The sequence below is a fragment of the Leucoraja erinacea genome, chromosome 10 (assembly GCF_028641065.1).
Source record: "Leucoraja erinacea ecotype New England chromosome 10, Leri_hhj_1, whole genome shotgun sequence".
NCBI classification, from domain to species: domain Eukaryota; kingdom Metazoa; phylum Chordata; class Chondrichthyes; order Rajiformes; family Rajidae; genus Leucoraja; species Leucoraja erinaceus.
Window position 1 is genome coordinate 34183037 of NC_073386.1, and position 18583 is coordinate 34201619.

General features: G+C 42.5%; 1 protein-coding gene across 2 annotated transcripts in view; it reads left to right on the forward strand.

Annotated features, from left to right (window-relative positions):
* wls (Wnt ligand secretion mediator) overlaps positions 1-18583 on the forward strand; it is a 58016-nt gene continuing 39433 nt past the window's right edge. Inside the window, exons 1-2 of one of the 2 annotated variants that reach the window (XM_055641912.1) lie at positions 1-287; positions 13973-14245. In XM_055641912.1, coding sequence (XP_055497887.1) covers positions 182-287; positions 13973-14245 — 379 coding nt within the window. In that variant the 5' untranslated portion in view covers positions 1-181. The remainder of the gene's footprint in view (positions 288-13972; positions 14246-18583) is intronic. The other variant, XM_055641913.1, reaches the window with a different exon arrangement.

Genomic DNA, 18583 nt, shown 5'->3' on the forward strand with positions numbered 1-18583 from the left:
ACAGCGCCCCTTTAAAACCAGGCTTGAAGAAAGCGAGAAAGAGAGAGAGAGAGGTTGCTCGTTTGCAGAATCACAGCTCCCGACATTGGAGCTGCGACAAGATCCTTGCTCTGATTAAATTGACTCTAATTAAATTAGTTACTGTTACGGGACGAAAAGAGTGAAAGCAAGATAATAAAAGATGGCAGGCGCAATTATAGAAAATATGAGCACGAAGAAGCTGTGCATTGTTGGAGGGATTTTGCTGATTTTCCAAGTAATTTCCTTTCTGGTAGGAGGTTTGATCGGTAAGTGGCTTCAGCTTGTCGTTTTCTTTGGTTAGCTATTTATTACAGTATCGGTAGCAACGTACTATGATCTAATTAGTCCTGCCATTGTACTTGGGGAGAGGGGAACTGCATGGGCTCTTTGTAGCGGTTCAGTCTAGTGAGTAAAGTGGAAGAAAACTTTTGGCCTACTTTCAGTATCAACTACTTTTTTTTTTAAAAAGGGCTAAGCGAAGCATGGCGACAAGGCGGCGAAGGAAGGCAGTTTTGTAAATCTTTAAACTCGTTCCCACGCGAACATAGTTTAGAATGAAATTAATGGTAGCATAAGGAATTATTCGGGATGGGGGGGTTGAAAATATACCTCGTAAAGTTTCGTAAAATATACCTCGTATCCTCCATTTCGAGTTCTATACAACTCTATAAGCAAGGCTGAAACCGGCCTGAGTGCATTGCACTGATTTTATTTAATTTTGAAAACTTTTGCTAAATTTTAGAACTCGGAAGTAAACATTTAAAACTGCGCATAATATTAAAACAAAGGCTCTTCAAAATGTAATTTTAATAAACCGGTATGTAATTGCTTTTTAAACGGGAGCAAGTTTTGAAAGTTTTCTATTGTTCTGTGCCATTCCGGTAGAGTTAGGAACTTTCTTGGCCGCACTTCAATGCTTTCAGTTGCGGTCGAGGCGAGATCGGGCAGGTGTGGTCCGGGTGTTTTGTGTGCTGGGGGAGAGGGGGGCACGGAGGGGGATCGTGGAAAATACTGGGCTGAGCCGTGGTATGAATTACAGACGGTTGACTTGGCCATTCCTGAACTCTCCACCACTTCCCTTTATTTGCCGGCTTTGATTTCGAGAATTCGTTGAAGGCGGACGCAGCCTCGGGATCAATTCCCCACCTAGTTATTTAACCCCGTTCAAACGCATTGATTTCTGTTTTCAGTTCATGGGATGCCGTGTAGCGCAAGCCTTGTCGTGAGGTGGAGACCCGCGCCCTCTCAAAACACCGGGGCAGTCAGTGACTGCAGGCACAAAAGACATAGTTTGTAGCCACAATAATTTACCTGCATGCGTTAGATGTGGCAAGGCAGCGTGGGTTGGGACAGAGACCAGATTAATAACACAATGAGGACTTTTCCCATGCAAAACAAGGACAAAGATCTGACAAGGAATCCCTGGCCTTTGTTTGGATTTCTACTTTCCACAAAAGACCGGATAATTTAAATGCTACCCACTCCTGATTTTCTTCTTTTGTTTGATTAAATGAGCAATAGGCCGCGGGAAAAAAATCGAGGAATTTATCTGATGTTTAGAGACAAATGGAGAAGGAGGGGGGGAGGGGGTGGACAACTTTTTTTTGCAACATTTGAATGTTCTTTGAAAAGAAAACAATAATGTATAGTAGTTGAATATAGGCACAAATTTTAAAAACAGAACAGCTTTTCATATGTTTCCCTTTTGGTGGACACTGTTTATACTTGCTGAGGGCTAAACCCAAAGGTGATAGATGGTCTTCCGCAATTTCCACATGTTCTCACCTCTCCACCCCAAGTAGACATTGGCGCATTAATCTATCACGAACCTTGGGTAAGAAAAAAAACATGAGCCCTGTTTCACACCCATCACAAATCCAGTTTGATAACTATTTCAATAGTTATTAAGAGAGCCAGGACCTCTCGGATGTTGTGACACTGTTGGAAATATTTTTTTCCTGAACTCTTATAAAAATATGTTACATTGACTCCTTAGACTTTCCCTCCTGATTAAACTGCTTTGATCCTGCAGGTGTTATTTGCTAAAATCCACGAGATAGTGCTCAGTTTTTTAATATTAAATTATAATCATTTGGACAGATAGAGTTTAGAGCGATATGGACCAAATGCAGGTAGGTGGAACTCGTCTAGAAGAGGCATCTTGGTTGGCATGGGCAAGTTGGGCCAAAGGGGCTGCTTCTGTGCTGAATGACTAAATGCACAGATGGCAGGAAAATAAGTCGGCTCTGGAATAAGTGTATTAGTAGGGTCAACATGGGTGAAGCGTCTTGACTCGAAATGTTGATTTTCCATTTTACTCCACAGTTGCTCTAGTGAGTTCCACCAGCATTGTTCCAGCAAAATTTTGCATCGTGCAGAGACAACATTTTGGTCTGCCTGGTGCAAAGGTTGGAACCACTGGGCAGTGGAATATGATTACCTTTGCAGAGGTCAGAAGAACATTGGGGATCCATTCCATTTTGAAATGAATTTGTGTAAGGAAATCTTGATACTTGGTACTCTATGGGGTTACACTCTGTGGGTAAACTATTTCTACTATTGACTGTTTTAAAGACCACTACTACACCACTGTATCATTCAGTTTCCCATTGAGAAATGAATCTGATCGCAATATATGCTGTTCAATAACCAAATAGAAATCAAATTAAAGGAACCTGATTTTTGTTTTTGCTCCTCTCATTAACCAAGGGAGTTGAGACCCTTGCTTTTCCCTTACTTTTGATCTGTCTTTTAACACATTAGGCCTTTTGTGTTTTAAGTGGTTAATTTTCAAATTCATCAGTGCAATTGCCCTCTCAGCCACTGGAGAAATTAAAACAAACCTTTGAACCAGTAATCGACTTGTGACAGATAGATGAAATAAATACAGTTGTGTAATGCTCATCACACGTTGATTCTGTGCTGCACATTTTCCAGTATTTACTGTGAAAAAAAATATTTTCTAATTAACTGGTACATGTCTGCTGAGAGTAGGATTTTGGTGGAATGTGATGCCCTCTGTATTTGAAAAGCATTGGAGCCATTTAATTAGCTTAGAATTCACACAGAGAACTGTCACGGGCATTTGCTGATCTGCAGGAATCCAAACCTTCAGTAGAAAGGGGAAATATTTGGAAAAGGAAGATAAGCACAGAGATTACTTATTCCAAACTCTGCACACAATTCTACCACTTGGAAAGTTGATCTCTTATAAAATATATTTTGCTTTGTTGATGGGGAGCTATATAATAGGAATTGACAATTGTCTCTATTTCTTGGCCAACCTGAGATCTGCTGAGTTTATTCAGTGGGCAAAGCATTTCCCCCAGTCATTTAATTAACCAACAGCTTTGCTCTGAAATTGACCGTCTTAATAATTTAACTCTTCTGTTGAAGATTCCCCCAGAGCATGTGTAGTGCTGTGACTTTTTTATTGCAAATATTTTTCTCTATGATATTATGGTTCATGAGTTTGGTTCTGGTTAAGTATTTGCATTGTGATTAAACAGAATTGAAGGACTTTCCTAAAGGCTAAAGAGTTTATCCAGTGAGCATGCAAGTCAAATATATTACAACCTAATGAAATCTGGGATCAGACATGGTTGTCTAATTGCCTATTTCCATACAGCAGCATTAAAAAAACATTGGTAATTAAAATTAAAGAGCTGGTGAGCAAAGATATTGGTACAGAAATTCACTCGGATTATCTCTGACACCTCTCTTCCCTTTCTCGATCTCTCTATCTCCATCAACCGGGACAAAGAATCGATCAATTTCTATTACAAACCTATTGACTTCCACAGTTCATCTGAACTATACCTGGTTGGTTAAGAAGGTTCAATTGTTGGGTATTAATAGTGGAGTAGCAGGATGGATTCAACAGTGGCCGAATGGGAGATACCAGAGAGTAATGATGGATAACTGTCAGGTTGAGGCCGGTGACTAGTGGGGTGCCTCAGGGATCTGTGTTGGGTCCACTGTTGTTTGTCATATACATCAATGATCTGGATGATGGTGTGTTAAATTGGATTAGTAGTATGCAGATTATACTAAGATAGGTGGTGTGGATAATGAAGTAGATTTTCAAAGTCAACAGAGAGATTTAGGCAATTTGGAAGAGTGGGCTGAAAGATGGCAGATGGAGTTTAAGACTGATAAGTGTGAGGTGCTACATCTTGGCAGGACAAATCGAAATTGGATGTACATGGTAAATGGTAGCGAATTGAGGAATGCAGTTGAACAGAGGGATCTAGGAATAACTGCATAGTTCCCTGAAGGTGGAATCCCGTGTAGATAGGGTGGTAAAGAAAGCTTTTGGTGTGCTGGCCTTTCTAAATCAGAGTATAGAAGTTGGGATGTAATGTTAAAATTGTACAAGGCATTGGTGAGGCCAATTCTGGAATATGGTGTACAATTTTGGTTGCCAAATTATAGGAAAGATGTCAACAAAATAGAGAGAGTACAGAGGAGATTTACTAGAATGTTGCCTGGGTTTCAGCACCTAAGTTGCAGAGAAAGGTTGAACAAGATCGGTCTTTATTCTTTGGAGCGCAGAAGGTTAAGGGGGGACTTGATAGAGGTCTTTAAAATTATGAGAGATAGACAGAGTTGACGTGGATAAGCTTTTTCCATTGAGAGTAGGAAAGATTCAAACAAGAGGACATGATTAGAGAATTAAGGGACAAAAGTTTAGGGGTAACATGAGGGGGAACTTCTTTACTCGGAGAGTGGTAGCTGTGTGGAATGAGCTTCCAGTGGAAGTGGTGGAGGCAGGTTCGATTTTATAGTTGAAAAATAAATTAGATAGGTATATGGAGGGTTATGGTCTGAGTGCAGGTAGATGGGACTAGGTGAGAGTAAGTGTTCGGCACGGATAGAAGGGCCGAGATGGCCTGTTTCCGTGCTGTAATTGTTATATGGTTACCTCCTCCCAACCTACCTCTTGCAAACATGCTATCCCTTACTCTCAACTGCAGATATGTGCGAGGTGTTGCATTTTGTGAAGTTCGACCAGGACAGTCCCTAAACAGTGAATGACGGGACCCTGGGAAGTGTTGCAGAGCAGAGGGATCTAGATCTAAAGAGCTAGTGCAGGTACATAGGTGGTCAAGAAGGCCTTTGGAACATTGGTCTGTCAGTTAGGGATGTGAGAATAGAAATTGAGATGTAATAGTACTGTTCTGGGTATTGTGTTCAATGTTGGTCTCGCTGCTCCATGAAGGATATTGTTAAAGTGGAAAGAATGCACAGAATTATGAGGATGCTGTCAGGACTTGCAGGGCTGAGCAATAGGGAGAGGTTGGGCAGGCTAGGATTATATTCCTTTGTGTGCAAGGAAGGTGAGGAGTTATTCCAGCGTTTTGCCTTATTTGTAATCTGGCATTTGCTGTTTCCTATATATATATATATACAGAAGTAATCATTGTGGGTTGAAATTTGTGGGACATTGGTGCGGCTCATCACAACGGTAAATATCTTGCTGAGACGGTCTAAAATATGTAATGGCTCCATAACTGTCCAGGCAATCAATCGCTACTAGTGTGAAACTTTTTATTAAACTAAATCTTTTCTAGAAGCCTCTCGGAATTAGTATCCCCAAATTTGTTCTCTTTTTGTGTGGCATATGTTAATTTTGGTTGTGATGTTTGTTGGAAATTTTCAATTGACCCTGGTAATTTTGAGGGGAGGGGGGGTTGTGTGGGGAAGAGTGATGGGGGGGGTGAATCTGTAAATCATCCAGCGACCCCTGCTAAGTGTGCATATGTGAGGTTATTGGATCAGAATTAAATCTTGCACAGGATGGTTGAGTCAACTACTGTCTCACATGGAGAATGACTGCCTGGACAGTGGTCGTCAAAAGTGTTTTATTGTCATATGTCCTGAAACGAAACAATGAAATAATTCTTATTTGCTGCAGCACAACAAATATGTAAATGTTGTGCTCTGTAAACACCATAATAAATAGTTTTTAAAAAATAATATGTATTTATATTATTTTAAAACAAACAATAATACTGCAAAGACAAAAACAAACGCGGGCAAGTCATGTAATTTGGAGCTTCTTTGGAAGTTAGTTTTCAGGCTCCTATACTTTCTTCCCATTGGCATGAGTGAAATGAGTGTGGCCAGGGTCGTGTGGATCTCTGATGCTGACTGATTTTTTTTTTTTTTTTTCGAGGCATTAACTTCTGGTAGATTCCTTCCAAGGTCGGAAGGTCTGTATCCATGATGGATGGAACATTGTCCATCACATTTTGCTACCTTCTTCATTCCTGGGCGCTCGAGTTGCCAAACCAGACCGTGAAGCAACCAGTCAATATGCTCTCTATTGTACACTTGTAGAAGTTCAAGGTAGTATTTGTTAACCTACAGAATCTCCCCAAACCTCTGAGCCCTAATCTGAACATTCAGCAGGATAACTTAATGGTCTTTATGGCTCACTGTCATAAGGTGGCCCAGGTCAGTTGAATGTTCATTTTCACTAACTTTTTGATGCCACAAATCATCAAAACTGTGTTGCACACTTGAGAATTATACCAGAAACAATGTTGATTTACTGCTGTGAAACCAAGCAAAATAATTGGGGAGGGGGGGGGGGGTGTCTTTCTACTATACACGTCATGTTCAATTATTTTTAAAAGCTTCTTTGGAGAATGTATGAGGAAGGCTTGTCTCTCTTGCTACTTGTCTGAAGTGTTCTTTTGCTTTCCTGACTGCTAAATTATTATCACCACCTTTCCAGCAGCAAATTAGTGACATGAAGCAGAATTTTTTACTTGCTTTACTTTGCTTAGTGGTTATCCCTGTTCAGTTGTGGAGTTAATTGAGTAGAAAAATTGACATAAAAAATCAAAACACTATGGGGTATGGGAACCAAGTCTTTAATCAGTGTTGATGAGCTTATGGTGAAATATGAAGAGTGAATACTTGTCAAAAGCGTATATATTAGCACTAAACTTATTTGGAATTTTTTTAGGTTGTTGCTTAGGGAACCACACTTCACTGTGTTGCCTCATTCTAAAGTCAAAACAATGGGAGGTAAAGATCTGTGAGCCAAATACATCACTGATGTCGCTGAATAGACATCAATTGACGTGGGGGGGTGGGGGGCAGACCACAATATTGGTGCATTTTGGGTTAATATTACATTGGATACCATGTAGTTTTAATAAAAGCACCCCTAATGCAACTTTTCCTAAATTGGAAAGGAAATAATGAGTTTACCAGCTTTTTAATGATCACAAAGTAAAATTTAAACTTTCAGTAAGAAAATTATTGCATAATATTATGCATTGGGTTGACTATGATAATATATTAGAACATAGAACAGTACAGCACAGGAACTTGCCCTTTGGCCCACATTATTTGTGCAAATGTGGTTAAATGTCTATTGTTCATCAGTAATCTTACCAAATTTATCCTGTGGTACTTTGAGCCTCTTTCCATGTCAATGAGGCCTGGTGTGAATGGTTGAGGATATTGTTAGCTGTTACATCCATTTGCTCATCAGCTGATTTCCAGGATAGACGGTAATAGCTTAAGGCAAAGCCCAAAGGAAGTCAAAAAGTATCATTGTTGTCTGAGACTAATGTCAATGGTCTATGTAGGTAGATAGTAGGTAGAATAATTCTGTATTTGGATGTTAATTAAGTACAATTCCTTCAAAAATGGTTCGTGAAATAAAGTAGTTTCCTGTTTTTCTTGAAGTATAAAGACCATTGAAGTATAAAGGCTTGGTTAGTAAGTAAACATAGAAACAGAAAATAGGTGCAGGAGTAGGCCCTTCAAGCCATTCAACTTGTTTGTGGCTGATCATCTAAAATCAGTACCCCATTCCTGCTTTTTCCCCACATCCCTTGATTCCTTTTGCCTTAAGTAATAACACTAAGGTCATAAGCGATGGGAGTAGAATTAGGCCATTAGGCTCATCAAGTCTACACTGCCATTCAATCATGGCTGACCAATCCCTCCCTCCTAACCCCATTCACCTACCTTCTCCCCATAACCTCTGACACATGTACTAATCAAGAATCTGCCGTAAAAATATCCACTGACTTGACCTCCATGGCCTTCTGTGGCAATGAATTCCACAGAACATGAGCCTAATCTTACAAAAAATTTGCAAATGAATATGTGGGCAGCCACACGGGTCAGGCAAAACATTCAATAAAGGACTTGCTCTGTCGGTCTCGGGTGGATGCAAGAGTTCATTTTGAAGCATAGCAGAGATATCCCTGGTGTCCTAGCCAATATTTGTCTTTCATCTATAACATTAAAAAATAATTTAAAAAATGATCTGGTCAGGATCACATTATGGTCTGCAGAGAGGTCCTGTACAAAAATTGTCTGCAATATTTCTTGTATTGCATTTCACCAATTTATTGGCAATAGTGATTTCAAACAGACCGAATGCATATCCCTTTTATAAGATATTCACACATTTTACGAGAGTAAACTCTTGGACTTCATTTTTCTTTCTGTTGTGTCCTTATCTAATAAGAAAGTCATGAAGCTAGAAATAACATTTCTGAAGATGCAGCATTGATATGAGGCAGGGTAGCCTATTGTATCTCCATAAGTGGCGCTACACTGGTGTAGCGGTAGATGTGCTGCCTTACAGCACCAGAGACATGGGTTCAATCCTGACTATGGGTGCTGCCTGGTTGGAGGTTTTACCTTTTTCCCTGTAACCGGGCGGGTTGTCTCTGGGTGCCTGGTTTTCCAAAGACATGTAGGTTAATTGGCTTCTGTAAATTGTCCCTAGTGTGTAGGGTAGAACTAATATATGGGTGATTGCTAGTTGACATGGAATAACTCGCTGGGCCGAAGCGCCTATTTCCATACTTTATCTCCAAACTCTTAAGTGCCGACTTGCTGAAGCTGTTGTCTCTGCATCATTTTCCTTGATTTTTGTTTCTTGAAAAATAATTTCTATCTGTTATTCTGAAATGAATGGAGAAAATTACAAACGCCAAATAAAAATAGTTTATTTATCAGTGGGCATTCTGTTTGGGTTCAGCGGCCAATGTTCTATTAGTTAAGAGTTCTGGATAAGGATGGGTGTGGTCCACAATTTAAAGCTCTATTTTGGTATTTGGTATTAGACAGGAACTTGTAAAAGTTGATTCGGGTACGTTGTTCACTGGCAAATGATTGTCTGGAATATGGGATGTTTTTAAACATGCATGTTTAAGGTATCAAAGTTCCTGTTGGAATGAAAGGCAGTGTCCTTGGATATATCTGAACAGGCCCAGGAGATTTATCTAACTTCATTCACCTTAGGATGTCTGCACCTCCTCAACTGTAATATGGACTGTCCAAGACATCTCCATTAACTGTCCTAGCTTCCCTTTACTTTATCCACAGTAATACATCACTAATGGCTTTTCTTGTGCAGATGCAACAAACAAGTTTTAAAGGAACCATTATAGGATGTATTTTAGAAAACTAAACTCAATGGCAAAAACTACTGTGCATTAACAACACTCCAGAGTAGAACATTTTAAAGAAATAAGCCTTTTAATTGAGGATTTACTATTTCCTCTCGGTCCTAAAAATGCTAATGGCTTACGTCATCCTTCCTTGTGAATTAAGATCATGTATCAAAACCTATACTTTGTGTTAATTGTTATTTAAAGTAGCAATTTTAAACTCTTGCTACTTTTCTCTGTAATATCCTGGTTTTTGTGGCAGAAGATGGTTTAGTTGTTGCTTGTGATTTCTTTTGATGTGCGCATTGGCTGAGGGTTGGATGATGCTTATTAGAGATGCCCCTCAAATGACCTGATCATGACTTTCTAGTCACTTGGCTGGGGAACAAGGCATTCCAGAAAGAATTTGAAGAGCTGAGAGAAGGTGAGGAGAGAAGGTGCTCTCTGGGCAGAGAGAAGAGTTAATTTAGTTGCCACAGAGATTAAAGTTTTTAATGTTGACGGTAAGTCTACGGAATTGGGGTTGATGATTGGGGATGAAAGGTTTTCAATTTGTGTGCCTTGGACCTTGACCCCTCCACTTAAAGGTTCAAAGCACACAGATTTAAAGTGTTTGAAGCCAAAGATCCTGGATGATGTGGGGAATAACTCTTCTGTGCTGTGAATAAAGGCCTTCACTGGATAATGAACAGGTTCGGTATTTGGAGGAATCCGTAAGTCAATTTTTGTCCAAAAGTATGAAAATGCATAAGAATCACTGTCGTAACTCAATCTCCACATAATTGATTGAGTCATAGAGTATTATAATGAATGGCATCTGAAGCACATTATACTGAGGAAGAACACATACCAACAGTGAAGCAAAGGGCAAAACTAGTTCTGCAGCTCATAGGAAAGAAGGTATATGTCTTTTTAATGTATTGTTATGGGAGCAGAGGTGTCCATAAATCTGGCATTTGTATCCTGGGGGTGAGTGAATGATGATTTTGTTGTGCTTTTTAAAAATAAATTGGATAAATATTTTAAAGAGAACATGGTGTATGGGTCTCACTGGGTTACTGCACTGAGCTGATATCACAATATCACTGAACTCGCGTCGCAGCGGCCTCTGCAGTCCGTCAGTCGTTTTTTACATTTTTTGTCACGTTTGAATGTAGTTAAAGTGCTTTTTTTATAACTGGGTATGTGTGGGGGGGGCGGGGGCAGGGCTCGAAATTCATGGTTGCTCGGGTGCCAATGACCACTAAAAGTGCCGCCGGGCAACCTAAACGGCGAGTCATTTTGCCCGGCTTGGCAACTTGGTTTATACCGAAGATAAGACACAAAAAAACTGGAGTAACTCCGCGGGTCCGGCAGCATCTCTGGAGAAAAGGAACGTGACGTTTTGTGTCGGCGACGGTTGTGGGAAAGATGCTAAGTGTGGCGTGACGGAGGGTCGGAGCGAATGACGGGCAGCGACGGCGGCGCCAACGGCTACATCTCCTCCTCCCGTACCCCGCCCAGCCTGTTAGCGGCAGCTGCTGCCACTCCACCAAAACAGACCCTTGGAGGAGGGAGGTGTCGGTCAGAGGCGGAAGTAGGGAGAGGCGGGACTGAGGATAGAGCGCGGTGATCGGAGGAGGGAGACGAGCCAAAACGCTCTCGGCAGCCCTGGATCGTAAATTTTTCTTCAGGTGCGTTTTCATTTTGTATGTAAAAACCCACGAGAGCCATGGGCGATTTAAAAAAATTACAGCCAGATTTATCACTTCTGAAACTTTTTAGATGCCAAAGGAATCGAGAAAAAACACAAATAATGCCTTGCTGTTGATGAAATGCAGTGAGCAAATGGCCAATGTTCGCCAAACACTGTGGCTGTTGTTGTCCCTTCAGCTCCCGCTTCTATCTACCATCATTTCTCCTCACTTTTGGAATTCTGAAGTATGCTAAATGTCTCGCACGCTTATCCCGATTTCCATAATTATTTACAATGCAAAAATTGACAATTTCAGCGGGTTTTAACAGGCCCGCTACGCTGGAAACAATGGTAAGTGCTTACCTGCAGTTCATCGCGTGTAATCCATTTGGAGTAGCGTAGCAACAGTACGGGCCATGGGTCGTGACCCGACTGCCGTGAAACCTCCCTATTCATCCTGCACTGATCTCCCTAGCCACCTCGCATTGATTCTCCTGCCACTCCCCATCAATCCTACACTGGGCCCCCAATTCATCCTGTACTGACCCCCCATTCCCATCCATCCTGCACTGCTCATCCCATTCATCCTGTACTGATCCCCCCCATTCATCCTGTACCGATGCCCCCATCAATCCTGTACTGATCCACCCCATTCAACCCCACTGACATCCCCCGCGCTCTCCCCTCACAATTTTACCTACTCCAACCAATACACACTAATTCCCCTGCCTCAATCCATCCAATCCACACCGATTGCCTTCTCAAGCCCCCACCACCATCTATCCATCCTGCACTGATTCGTACATCCCACCCCTCCCCCCCCCCCCCCGTGCTGGAAATATCTTCAGAGCTAACATTGACTATGTTTGATAACGGAATGCAATCAAATATGTTTTAATTCCCAATGTTATTATTTGTTTTAATCCATAAAGATGGATTAATTACATTTTGAACAGGTGAAACATTAAAACCACAGTGTTCGATTGTCACTGACACGTTATTACAGAATTCATTTTAATGGCAAATCAATGCTGTTAATATGGAGTATCAGTACTGTAGTTATTTAATGAGCAACATTCACAACTATACATTGGATTTATCCAGGTTTTACTTCTACAGTCAGTCATATACATCACAAATTTGGTCAGGAGATATTTCAATTGAAATTTTAACGTTAATTCTGAAATGGGAATGATGGAAAAAGCGTTTATCAACAATTCTTTTTAAAAATGGTGCTTACAAACTGGGTATCTTCATTGCCACATACATCTAATCTGAATGTCTGGTAATGTGGCGTCTTGACACCTTTAAATATATTACCAAACATTTGCTGCATTTATGTTCTTTGGCCATCTCTTGTTAGTCAGTGTAATGTTGTTTTAACAGCTATTATCATAAAATGCCTTTAGAAAATTCCTTGCAACCTGTATATTTTGTTGTGGATAAATTATGTGGGAAGCGAGAGTGTTTCTGTAACAATAGCAATAACGACCCATGCTATGGCCATGTCATGATAATTTTCGGTCCTTCACAGAAAACATGCTTGCATCAATCTGTAGTGTGCATGGTTAAGCATATATGTTATCAAGGTCCAGGATTTATTGACACAGGTTGATCATACGCTGAATAATCCAACCACATTTTTGTTTGGAAGTGGAAATAAATAATAAAAATTGCATTAATTGCAATGTGTAAAAAGAGTTGAGATACTGTATTATAATTTTGATGCATGTCATTGTGGTATATATCATGTCTTGATTGGTGAATATATTAGTTTGTGACTTTATTTGAAGCAGAAATAATATGTGAATGCTTCATTGAGCATAATTCCGACTGGTAACTACGCACTTCGTTCGAGCACTCGTCATGCAAGCCATCTTAAATGACCACCTAAAATGTCATTTGGCAACCTAAAAAGCTGCCAAGGTTGCCCGCGGAAAAATAGTGAAGTGAGAGCCCTGCGGGGGGTGGGGGAAACTTTTAAAATCTTTCCCCTGCACGGAGAACCCGACCTTTTCCCTGTCGGGTCTCCGTTGTCGTTGGGGCCGAGCACTGTGGAGCAGCCTCCAACCGGAATGATCTGAGGCTCCAGTCGCGGAGCGACGGACTTATCCACCATCGTGGAACTGGCTGAGTTCGGAGTGGGAGGAGTGGTGGTGGCGCGCGGCTGCGACCCGACCCTCGGCGATTCGGAGCTCCAACCGCAGGTCTGGTGGACGGTGACACCGGGAGCCCGCAGGTCCCTGCTGGGAGACTGCTTTTCGGGGCTTCCACAACGGCGACTTCTCCCGCCCGAGTTGCGGGGTTGAGGATGACCTGGAGCGGGGCCTTACATCGCCCGGCACGGCTTTAAATGGCCGCGGGACACTTACCATCGCCCGCCGGGGGCTCCAACACCAAGACCCGGAGCGAGGCCTTGCATCACCCGGCGCGGCTTTAATGGCCGCGGGACACCTACCATCGCCCGCCGGGGGCTTTAACTTTGACATCGGGAGGAGAATGAGGAGTGCAGGGGAGCGATAAGACTTTGCCTTCCATCACAGTGAGGAGGAGATCACTGTGATGGATGTTTGTGTAAATTGTGTTGTGTCTTGGTTCTTTTTCTTGTGTGTATGACTGCAGAAACCAAATTTCGTTTGAGCCTCAATGAGGTTCAAATGACACAAATAAATTGTATTGTATTGATACATGGTTATTGGATCTTTCTATATGGATTATATGTTCCAGTGAAGTTTTTGGAGCTAAAGATCAGAAAAAGTACATCTTTTGATAACATTAAACTAAATAAATCAATCCAAACTTAATTTATATTTCTAATCGATTGTTTCTCATTCAAAATTTTCAGCTCCACGTCCAACTATCGGAGTTCAATATCTTGCAACAAAATGTGTGGATATAAGAAAACATCAGAAGTCCAAGTGGTTCATGCCATGGGGTCCTAACCAATGCGAGAAAAAAATCCAGGATTTTTCTGAAGCTATGAAGCAACAGATAGAAGCCAATGATATTGTGTTTGCAACTCACATCCCGCATCAAAATTGGGAGATGAGTTCCTGGTTTCAATTCCTGTTGGTGGTTTTGCAATTTGAGATTGAATTTCAAATTGACAACAAGATAGGTAAGTGGTGGATTAGGAAGGATGGCTTTTTTAATCATATGCTAAAATTCTATTTTCAGCAGGAAGACTAGTAAGTTATGTAAAAAGCAGTGGATTTTATTCCAATGTGATTCCAGAACTTTGACTAATGGAAAATTGGTAAAGGACCATAAGTAGACTTGCTCCACCGTTGAATAAATTCAAGATCCAGTCTTGGCCTTAACACCATTTTCTAGGTTTCTCTTTAAATCCCCTCCAGTTTAAATTTCTATTTATTTTAGCCTTGAATATATTCAATAATTTCACCTCCACAGCTCTCTGGGGTAGATACTTTTAAAAATACACAGGCCTTTGGGAGAGAAGAAATTCCTCCACATCTGCATTTTGAAAACAGTAAAGCCTTCTTCTGAATCTACACCACGTATTCTCACCATCCGCCTTGTCAGTCCTGCACAGAATCTTGTACGGTTCAATGAGATCACCTCTCATTCTTCCATCTTGCAATGTGAATTGGCCCAATCTACTTATCCTCTTTACACATGAATCCTTCATCTCTGAATCAATGTAGTGAACGTTCTGTGCACTAAATCCAGTCTAATCACATCCATCCTTTAATTACAGAAATCAAAATTGTAGGCAGTACTCCTGGTGTGTTTTGCCAGGACTCTATAAAGTTGCATCAAAACTTTCCATTTTAATTTTCATATCCTTTGAAATAGAGGCCAACAATTTATTGGCCTTTCTAATTACTTCAGTCCCCACTTTTTGTAGTCCCATTCAGTTTGCCTACTAATTTTGTTTGTTCACTCTTCTTTCCAGTATGAATAACCACACATTTACCTGATGTTGTACTCTACTCTTGCACTCATTTATCTCCATTCCCCCAGGTGAATCGTGCAAATCTGGTAAATTGTGTAAACCATTAACTGGAGTACTCCTGAGAAATGTTACTGTTAAAGACTGATTTTGTTTGCATGAGAATTTTTTTTATTTAAATGTGGCATAATCTGGTAGACTCTATTTTGTTCCTTGTGACCACATCTGCGGCAAGTGACGGTTGATCGAGGAACTTGGGCTCAAAATTGATGACATGGAATCTGAGCTTTAAAGACTGTGGCTCATCAGGAACGTGGAGAATTACCGGGAGGCTGTGTTTCTTAAGGCTGTTACACCTTTTAAGATTGTCTACTTCCAATCAGGAGAAAGAGGGTGTGATTGAGTGTGGCAGGTAGGGGAATCCAAGAGGCAGAAGCTTGAGTGGGTCAAACAGGTCTGAGATTAGTGTTCCCTGCGTGGAGGAGAGTGGGGGGCCATAGGAAGGATGAGCAACCTAATCAGGAAGCTATTCAAGAGGGGAGAGAGAAGATAAGTTGTTATTGGTGATAATATAGTCCGGAGGAATAGACAATTCTCTATCATGAGATCGAGAGTCCCAAAGGCTGTATTGCCTGCCTGGTGCCTGGATTTGGGACATCTCATCTGACCTGTAAAGGAAGTTAGAGTGGGAAGGGAAATGTATAGTCCCCGTGATCCATGTGGGTACCAATGACGTAGGGTGAACAATGAAAGGGGTTCTGCTCAGGAAATTTGGGCAGCTAGGGACTAATTTACAAAGCAGAACCAAAGAGATGATAATCTCTGGATTGCTACCTGATCCATGAGTACAGGGGCTACAAGATTCGGGAGTATTTCGAGTGGGTTAGAGTGATGTGGAAGTAGGTTTGAATTTGTAGAACACTGGCATCAGTAGTGGGGAAGAAGGGAGCTGTTCCGATGGGACGGACTACACCTCAACCTCACTGGGACCAGGGTCCTGGCAAATCGTATAGATAAGACTTTAAACCAAAGAATTGGCGAAGTATGGATAAATTTAAAGGGCGTGCAGGAGACTTCAGTAAACTCTCCTGCAAGTATGGATAAATTTAAAGGGCGTGCAGGAGAGTTTACTGAAGTCTCCAGTATCCGAAAAGGGACAGAAAATTTCGAAGGGGATGAGTCTAACATCAGGCAACATGGGGACCAATTTGAGAAGAGGGGTGGTGAATACAGAACTGAAAGTTTTATATTTGAATGCTTGGAATATACAAAACAACGTGGATACGATTATAGCACAGTTAGAAATTGTCGGGAACGACATTGTGGACTTCAGAGTTGTGGCTGAAATAAACAGGAATAAAAGTGAAATCATGACATTAAAACCTCAAGAGCCTACACATTTATTGAAGTTCCCCTTTAAAATCGCAACAGAAAAATTTAAATATTTGGGTATTCAGATTACTAGAAAATATAAACCATCATTCAACGCTAATTTTATACCTTTATTAAATAAACTTAATACGCTGATTAAATTTTGGAAAAGACTTCCTTTATCATTGTTAAGTAGAATAAATGCAATAAAAATGATCTTCCTACCACAATTACTATACCTATTTCAGTCTATGCCTTGGGACCAGACACTTTTCGTAATTCGGAATTTTTCGGCTTTCGGATTGGAAGATTTTTAGCGTAGATTTTAACGGCTGTCTCAGTGGTAGTGCTCGGCTCATATCCGCAAGGTCACGAATTTGCGCCTCGATCCCGGCAGTTACTCGATCGCGAGTTTGAGTCTTCAATGTAGTTTTTTCTTGCAGAATAGGAGAGAATAGGGACGGTTAAGCTGGGATCATTCTCTGCGAGATGATCTTAGTGCGGGAGACAAGTATAAGAGAGGTGTACTGACTGTGTGGGCAGAACTTTGAAAGTGATCGCCCACCATTCTCAAAAGCCGCTGTGTCTCCCTGTCCCTCCCAACTCCAGAGGAATCCGCTCCGCGATGGGCCGCTACGGCGACAAGTGGCAGTTCGCCCACAGCCCGAGCTGCGCCACCCCAAGAACAAGACGTACCTTGCACACCATCAGCTTCTGCCCCTTCGGGGAGGGTGTTCCTCTGGAGTTGGAGCGGGGCTGGGCTGGAGTTGCTGATCTGGGATCTCCGTGCTTGCAGTGGGCCTGGGGGTCGGTGTCCCGATGAGGGGGCGCAGCTCGGGCTGTGGGCGAACTGCCACTTGTTGCCGTAGCGGCGCATCGGGGAGCGGCATCTGGTGGTCCTGACGTCTTCGGCCACCCCCCTGTACAGGAGCTGAGACTGGGAACTGTACCGCCCTTGCAGGTGAGCAGGAGAGTGGGGTTGTTTGCAGTTGCAGAGGGAGGGGGCAAGGGCGGTACAGTTCAGTCTCGGCTCCTGTCCAGGGGGTGGCCGGAGATGTCAGGACCAATGAGACACCGACTGCAAGCACGGAGATCCCGGAGACTCACAGCCATCAGCAACTCTAGCCCAGCCCCGTTCCAACTCCAGAGGAACCCGGGTTGCAGATGAGGGGGCGCAGCTCGGGCTGTGGGCGAACTGCCACTTGTCGCTGTAGCGGCCCATCGGGGAGTGGGTTCCTGTTGGTCCTGGCGTCTCTGGCCACCCCTCTGGACAGGAGCTGAGACTGGGAACTGTACCGTCCTTGCCCCCTCCCTCTGCAACTGCAAACAACCCCACTCACCTGCAAGGGCGGTACAGTTCCCAGTCTCAGCTCCTGTACAGGGGGGTGGCCGGAGACGTCACAGCCCGAGCTGCGCCCCTTCATCTGCAACCCCAAGAACAAGACGTACCTTGCACACCATCAGCTTCTGTCCCTACGGGAAGCGTGTTCCTCTGGAGTGGAACGGGGCTGGGCTGCTGCTGGCTGTGGGTCTCTGGGATCTCCGTGCTTGCAGTGGGCCTGGGGGTCGGTGTCCCGTTGGTCCTGACGTCTCTGGTGACTGGCACTGACCTGCTGACATCGCCGACGTGAATACAGTGCAAAGCCCCCGTGCTGGTGCAATGGGCGGGGAACTGGAGAGGGGAGGGAAGGGGTTACACACATGGTCGGGAAGCAGAGGGGTGTAGGTGGGGTGAAACTGAAGGGAGCGACAATCTGCTGCTGCCTGCCCGCTGAGTTAAAACGTTCCCACGCAAGACTCACTATACACTGTGTATCGTGAGTCTACCGTGGGAACTTTTTAAATCAGCGGGCAGGCAGCAGCAGATTGTCAATTATTAACCCTCCCGCGCAATATACCCTCACCTCTTTTATGAATGGGGATTTAGTTCCCCTTTCTTCGAGGACCGACCGGAGGTTCCGCTGTCACCTCTGCCCTCGGTGAACGTCTTCAAGGACCTTTCTTCAAGGACTGAAAAAATGTCCGCTATTCGGAGCTTTTCGTTATTTGGATCTTCGGATAAAAGGTTGTGCACCTGTATACCAAAATATTAAAAAATAAATAAATAAATTAGACTCTAATATTACTAATTTTATTTGGGACTATAGATCACATAGAATTACAAAAAAAACT